Source organism: Acomys minous (assembly GCF_964271855.1).
Source record: "Acomys minous genome assembly, chromosome: 1".
NCBI classification, from domain to species: Eukaryota; Metazoa; Chordata; class Mammalia; order Rodentia; family Muridae; genus Acomys; species Acomys minous.
In genome coordinates, this window is record NC_140483.1 from 127,560,528 (window position 1) to 127,568,456 (window position 7,929).

At 40.3% G+C, this 7,929-nt stretch overlaps 1 protein-coding gene across 1 annotated transcript in view; it reads left to right on the forward strand.

Annotated features, from left to right (window-relative positions):
* CNGB3 (cyclic nucleotide gated channel subunit beta 3) overlaps positions 1-6,767 on the forward strand; it is a gene marked incomplete at its 5' end in the record, with an annotated part of 167,854 nt that extends 161,087 nt beyond the window's left edge. The window contains 3 exons of the mRNA XM_084771690.1: positions 4,174-4,320; positions 5,953-6,124; positions 6,451-6,767. Coding sequence (XP_084627816.1) covers positions 4,174-4,320; positions 5,953-6,124; positions 6,451-6,708 — 577 coding nt within the window. The 3' untranslated portion in view covers positions 6,709-6,767. The remainder of the gene's footprint in view (positions 1-4,173; positions 4,321-5,952; positions 6,125-6,450) is intronic.
* Between the last annotated feature and the right edge of the window lie 1,162 nt (positions 6,768-7,929).

A 7,929-nucleotide genomic window follows, 5' to 3' on the forward strand; every position in this document is an offset into this window, starting at 1 on the left:
AACGTGCAACCTGTAGGCAAGTTTAATTAAAGCTTGAGAAATCTCAAAATAGCCTGACATTTAAATATGTTATTTCCGTTCCCGTGTAGTTTGGCATGCTCACAGAGGTTCTCCGGGTTTCAGATTAAGCTCCCAAATGACATCCTGCCCTGCCTAACTACCCCCTCTGTACTGAAAACCACAGGAGTGTGAATGAAACTACCTAATCAAACCCGTTTCCTTCCACTTATTAGATAAGCAAGAAGGCAAGTGGAAACTTGGGTGAGTGAGTTAATAAAAAAAAAAAAACAATGGTGATAGGTGACAGCTAGCTAGCTGGGTGGAGCACATGCGGTGCATGCACAAAATGCTGAGCAGATATGTACCTAGATGGAGCAAAATGCACTTTGTCTTCTCTGGCAAAAGCAGTCATTGTCTGAAGTAAGCATGCATTAGCACAGTCACGCTGATGGGTACAACATATGTCCATCCCGTCTTGGAGGAGGAGTTTAATTTTTCAGGGGTTTAGAGAGCCCTGGGCTTCCTTTCCCAAGCCCCACCTTCAATGATACGGAGGTAAGTACCCAGCTTTGAGTTAGGTCCTCTTCCTTTTCTTTTCTTTCTGCTCTGGTGTTTGTTTCTTACTTTACTTTTGGGTTTGCTTGGTTTGTTTGTTTGTTTGTTTGTTTCAAATATATATATTGTTTTTCACTCCAGGCTGGCCTGGAACTCATGATCCTCCTGCCTCAGCCTCCCAGATGCTTAGGTTATAGGCTACCCCATCCAGCTCAGGTTCGGTTGTGTCTCCTTTCTTAGCATAATTATTCTTAGCCAGCCATGATGACACATACCTATAACCCTAGCTGCTCATGGGAGGGGCAGGAGGATCATGCTCACGCTCAGAAGAAAAGCACAAACAAACATTTAAAACAGTAATTCCTTCCGTAAAGTTTTCATGTACATCTTAAGCGAGGTCACGTGTAGAGTGCCCTCCATCACAGTTCCTCCCTGCCCACTCTGTGACACTATTGTTCACTTGCTCATATTCTGTTACTCCTCTTATCTATGGGTTTTTGCTTTCTGTTTTGTTTTGTTTTGTTTTGTTTTCTTCTTATGACTTCTTTGAACCTTTCCTGTAGGGCACGTCACTCAGGAATGGATTTTCTTAGTTCTTGTTTATTTAAAGAAATCTTTTTTTCCCTCTCTCCTTTACTTCTGAAGAATACTAAATACAGAATTACAGGTCATAGATTTTCTTTCAACAGTGAGTATTTCAATCCGCTGTCTAAAGATGAGATCGGTTTCTTATAGGAAACCTATTGTGGTCTTGGTCTGTGCATAATTCGATTATCTCCCCCTTTTACATTCTTTTAAGATTTATTCTTTGTGTTTGATTTCTTGTAATTTAAATATAATATACTAGGAGTAGTTGAGGGATCTTTGTTAATTTGTTTGTTATGTTTATCTTTTCTTTCCCCCTTTTTATTGTTTAAAAATGCCATACATGCACATAATTTGTCTTGACCAAATCAATCTCTATTCTGCCCCTTCCCATATACCTCTTCCCATATTCCCCTCCCAATTTCATGTGCTCTGTTTTAAGTCTGTTGAGTCCATGTGGGGCTCAGTACTGAGTACCGTCCCAGGGCCCACATGCATGAAGACAGCTGACTCTCCCTCCAGCACTACCTACCAGCTGCCTGTGCATCTTCATCTAGGAGTAGGAGTTCATAATCCTGCTCCATCCATGTTGATGTCTTTGCTGGCTTATGCATCCAGTCATAGTTACTGTGAATTCATGTGTGTAATGACCATGTTATGTCCTGCAAATACTGCCTCACTAAAACATTCACTACAGCTGGCTTTTAGTATCTTTCTGCTCTCCTTAATCCCACAAAGATCCCTATCTTGGTGTGTGTGTGTATGTGTATATGTATACATATATATATACATACATACATACATACATACATATATGGGGCTGTGTACTCCATAGCTCCAGAGTCTCTTACTCCCTGCACATTGGCCAGCTGTGAATCTCTGTTTTAACAGCCATCTACTACAGAAGAGACCATCTCTAATGCAGGTGAGGGATCGACAAATTATTTCTCCTTTTTTGATGTTATCCAATCTCTCAGCTTCTGTGTGCTGATGTTTGACATTAGCTTTGGAAAACTCTTGAATATTTGCTTGAAATGTGTTTTCTCTTCTTTCTTCCGTCTCCTTCTGGTATTCCAGTTATGTGTATTTCTCATATTTCAAAGTGATCCCTAGTTCTTTGTGTCTCCAGTTCAGTTCTGCTTGTCCTCTGCATGTCAGTATGGAAATTTTTTATTAACTTATCTGCAAGCTCATTGATTCTTTTCTAGGCTGCTGTGTTGCTAAGTCCATCAGAAGTGCTCTTCATCTCTGTTATAGCACTTTTGATTTCTTGCATTTCTTTTGGATTCTTTTTTAAAATTATTATTATTATTATTATTATTATTATTATTATTATTATTATTATTATTAATTCACATTACATCCCAATTGTAATCCCCTTGCTCTTATCTTCCTGTTCCCACCCTCCCTCCCTTTTCCATTCTATTCACCTCCTCTAGACCTGTATCAGGACTTTTCATCTGTTTACATTATTTACTTGTTCTTACATGATTCCCTTTTTTTTCATCATATTCCTTAGTGTTTTAATTATAGTCTTAAATTTTCTCTGCCTATGATTTCTAAAACCTGTGTCATCTCATCTATTTCTTACATGTGTTTTTTTTTATATAATTTGTAATTGTTTCACTTGTCTCTGTTGGAAGCTAGATATAAGGTAATAGGAAGTGAGACAGATGCACATCTCGCATCACATTTCATGCTACTCTGACAAGGAGCTGTGGTATGTGTGTTTGTCAGAGCTGTTAATGACAAGAGCTGCACATTCCTCCTGAGCTCTCTCTTTTCTCCCTTAATGACCATGCTTCCTTACGTATCCTTCCTCAGAGGAATCTGTTTATCTGTCATCTGTTCCCACTGCAATTCCCACTACTACGTAGGAGAGAACATAATCTGCAGTTGTAGGCATCCATCTCTGTCTTCTGCAGCATGTGTGAGTTATGCCTTACAGGACTTGTTTAGCTTTCCATCCCTTGGCTAAAAGAAGAAGGCTCAATGGGCTGCACTAGGAGAAATACTCCATCCTCAGCAGGACTAAGGTTCTGACAAAGTGGTTTCCCTTAAATAAGAGATCAGATAAACACTGGATGTGAATAGTTGCAACTACTGATATTTATTTAAAAATATTTTATAGGAGGATTGGAGAAATGGCTTCTGAGGTCCTGAGTTCAACTCCCAGCAAGCATATGGTGGCTCCTAAACATCTGTAATGAGTTCTGGTGCCCTCTTCTGGAGTGCAGGAAGAACACGTATACATAATAAATAAATAAATCTTTAAAATAATTTTATCATTTTCAGTAGAAAAGTAAGCAATATAGCCATCTTCCAAAATTCTCTTGGGAAGAGAGATTTTCAAATATTTGAGATGGATGGTAATCATGCATCTTTAAGAAAAGTGGTGTCTTTAGTGTCCAGAGAGCTTGAAATAAAATGTTGTCTTAGTTTTGCTTCCTGTTGCTGTATATGTACCTTGACAATAGTGCCTAAGGAAGAAAGGGTATATTTGATTCACAATGCCACATTACAACCCATCATTATAGGAAAATCAAGGCAATAGAGACTTAAAGCAACAAGTCAAATCCACAGTCAATAACAGAGAGCAATAAACACATGCATGCATATGAGTGCTCAGTTCTTTTTCTCCACTCTTAATACAACCTGAGCAGGATCCCCTGCTGAGAGAATGATGCCACCCATAGGGGGCAAGTCTTCTGGCCTCTATTAACATCAACAAGATAATGTCTCATTAAGACTTCCTTTTTCAGGTGATTCTAGATTATGTCATGTTGACCATTAAATTGAACCATGGACGAAAGGTAGCAAGCACACAGTATTTGCTAAGGATTTTGTATTTCCCATTGGAAGAACTTATTATGTTGAGAGAAAGTCAACACCTTACAAATTTACCTTGAGATACCAAATGTAAAATGTGTAGCTAAATAATTAAGTTGGCAGTTTCATTAGAGACTGAAAAAGGAAAATCAATGGGAGATGAGTGAAACTGGTGCCTGAAGACCTGCTTTTCATATCTCACAGCCTTCTGGCAAAAGGAGGAGGCAACCGCCGAACAGCTGATGTGGCGGCCCATGGCTTTGCCCATCTTTTAACTCTGGACAAAAAGACTCTCCAAGAAATTCTGCTGCATTATCCAGCTTCTAAAAAGCTCCTCATGAAGAAAGCCAGGTATGTCCTTTTCATCCCCAGTGGAAGCAGGTGTGATGGTGCACACGTAGAGTCCCAACACTTAGAAGGCTGAGGCAAGAGGATTGGGCCAAGTCCCAGGCCAGATGGAACTACAGAGTGAGGTACTATATGAGGGGTAAAAGTGGACAAAGTTGGTTTTACTCTATAAAATCTAAGATGAGGATACGTGTGTTACAGGAAGTAAGTTATAGCTTTTTTAATAGAATGGTTTTTAATATAATTTATTCACATCATATCCCAATTGTTATCTCCTCGCTCATATCTTCCCGTTCCCACCTTCCCTCCCTCTTCTGTCCTATTCTCTTCCCCTAGATCACTGACATGGGGGGTGGTGGTGTGGGGGGCCTCCTCCCCCACTGTCTGATCACAGCCTGTCAGGTCTCATCAGGATAGCCTGCATCCTCTTCCTCTGTGTGCCAGTAACGTTGCCCTGCTAAGGGAAAGTGATCAAATCAAGGAAACCAGAGTTCACTTCAGAGGCAGTGTCCACTCCCCACACTCTGTGGAGAATGAGCTGTCCATCGGCCATATCTGAACAGGAGGACTAGGTTCTCTGCACGCATTGTCCTTGATGCATCAGTTTGTGCAGTGCCCCTCTGAGTCCAGACCAGCCACGATGGTCTCCTTGTGGAGCTCATGACCCCTCCGGGTCCTTCCATACACCACCCACCCCTCCATGCAATTCTCAGCAATCTGTCCAGAGTCTGGCTGTGAGTCCCAGCAACTGTCCCTATCCTCAGCTGGGTGGAGTCTCTCAGAAAACATGTTGTGCATAAGTGAATACACACACACGCGCACACACACAAACACACACACACACACACCATGCATGTCTTTCTGGGTCTGCGATGATCTTTACTAGTCCATCTACTTGGCTGCAAATTTCAAGATATCCTTATTGTTATTGCTGAGTAGTATTCCATTGTGTAAACGTACCACAGTTTTGTTTTTTTTTATCTATTCTTTGGTTGAGGGACATCCCGATTGTTTCCATATTATGACTACTACAAATAAATCTGCTATGAACATGGTTGAGCAAACATCCTTGTTGTATGATGAAGCATCTTTTTGGGCATATTCCCAGGAGTGGTATAGCTGGGTCTTGAGGTAGCACTATTCTCAATTTTCTGAGAAAGCACCATATTGATTTCCAAAGTGGTTGTAGAAGTTTGCACTCCCACCACCAGCAATGAAGGAGTGTTCCTCTTTCTCTACATCCTCACCAACATGTGCTGTCCCTTAGCCATTCAGACAGGTGTAAGATGGAATCTCAGAGTCATTTTGATTTACATTTCCCTGAAAACTAAGGACACTGAGCATTTCTTTAAGTGTTTCTCAGCCATTCGATATTCCTCTTTTGAGAATTCTGTTTTAGCTCTGTACCCCATTTTTTAAATTGGATTATTTGGTTTGGTGGTGTTTAGTTTCTTGAGTTCTTTATATATTTTGGATATTAGCCCTTCAAAGTTATAACTGTCTTGATGAGATGCACCTGAAACTGAAAGTTTGTACCCGATGAAAATTCATGGGCAGAAGAAATTACCACTTTTCAGGGAGACTGTGGGAACTGTCACAGAACTACTCAAAATAGTGTTCTTTTCTTGTCTCCAGAGTACTTTTAAGCCAGAAAGGAAAGACACAGGCAGTCCCTCCAAGAACAGGATCTACCTTTCTTTTCCCACCAAAAGAAGAGACACCCAAAATGCTCAAAGCTCTCCTGGGAAACACAGGAAAGGTAGGCATTGGAAGACTCCTCAAAGGAAAGAGAGAACAAACCACTCAGGTAGGTAACAAGGCCAACAGGATAACAGTGACTGGGAGGCTGGAGTGCTGGATGCAGTGACTGGGAGGCTATTATTGGGAAGGATAACAGGCTTTCTACTGCATATTGTATATGTTTCAATTAAAATTAAACATTTAAAATATCATAGGCATAAAATAAACATAAAACACAAACATTTAAAAACAGTAACCTTGGTGAAAAATGACAGTGAGCAGCACGACCTACATGACTCCTACATTCACTCGTTCAGACCGTGTTTGCTCGGTGATGAACCCAGTATCTCGATTATGGTATCAACACTAATTCTTTTTCATGCCTTCTTCTAGAAAAAAGGTGAAAATTCCAAAGGAAGAGAGGGGGAAGGAAAACAATATGAAGACAAAGGAACAGAGCCAGCAGAAAAAGCACTGGGCAGGTCCCAGTGCAGAGGAAGTTCTATTACAAGGGAGGAAATGCCCCAGGTGATTAAAAGGGCAGTGCTACCTTGGGGACCTGGCTCTCAGTCACTCACCATCAGCCTGGTTCCTGCAACTGAGACTGGGGAAGAAGTTCTGACTATTGAAGTCAAAGAACAGAATAAGTAATAGTGTTTGATTACCATTACATATAATCTAGCTCAATTCCCAAAAAGATTCCCAGCAACTGTGGCTTAAATCACCAAGGAAAACTAACATCCCTGGGACCCTTGGGAACTCCAGACAAATACATAGCTTCTTTTGAAAGATTTTTTAATGCATCAATGAGATGATTAAAAGTCATCCTGCTTTCCGCTGTTGTCAGCTTTGAGCAATTGCTATCTCTTTTAAATGTCTGTAGTATATATATATATATTTCTCTTCTTTCCTGATGATGTTTCCTTGTTGCACTTTGACAAACTTGATTTTAATGCTACTGTGATTTATTCTCCTTTCTGCCTCCATTTTTGTGGTATGTAATTTCAGGCCCAGCACTGTTAATACTGGCCAAATGGTCAAGGGACACTCATCTTGCCTCTTATATATAGTGGAAGGGTGTGAATTTCTTTTTAGTAAAACAGATCATTATATCAAGTGGTTTCTATTGAAACAAGTACGGTGAGCCACTAAATCCAGCAGTTGATATTGGCATGGGACGATGTCATAAATCTCCTGAGTGAGAACTTTGATTTTCACCCAAGGCCAACGTTGGTTAGCCAGGTTAACAGACCTACAGAGACAAACAACCACATCCAAAGCTAAGTTCCCTCAGTCTTAACAAATGTGCCTCAACCTCTTAGAGACTCAGCCCCAGGTACTTGCAATGTACCTTCTACAAACCTTTGGACCCTCACTCCCCCGACCCACTGTACCCCGTCTCAATCAGCCCATTTCAAGAAAGACAACTTAAACCCTCTGAAATTACAACTTAATAAAATAGTGCGGTGTTCATCTATCTATCCAGAATAAGAGCCCATGCAAATGGCACATAAGATAAAACGTGAGTTCCCCTTTAACTATTATAAAAAGAAATCTCACTCCTTCACAGAGGCACAATCCATTTGCATTTTAAGAAACTTTCGCTTGGACTTTATAGTCCCTTAGCAGATTATTTTTACTTGCCTGTGTCACTAGCCTTGCGCTAGTTTACATGGCAAAATCAGTTGGCAGCATCACATTGTAGCAAAAAAAAAAAAAAAAAAAAAAAAAAAAAAAAAAAAAGATTGCAGCAACATGCTAGAAAATGTGGACTGTTTTCCAAATAAATGTTAACATTACCCTTTATATAGCTAAAAGGGCATTGCTCTAACTCTGCTGACCCAAGAGATGCAAAGTGGAGTCAAGTTGTCT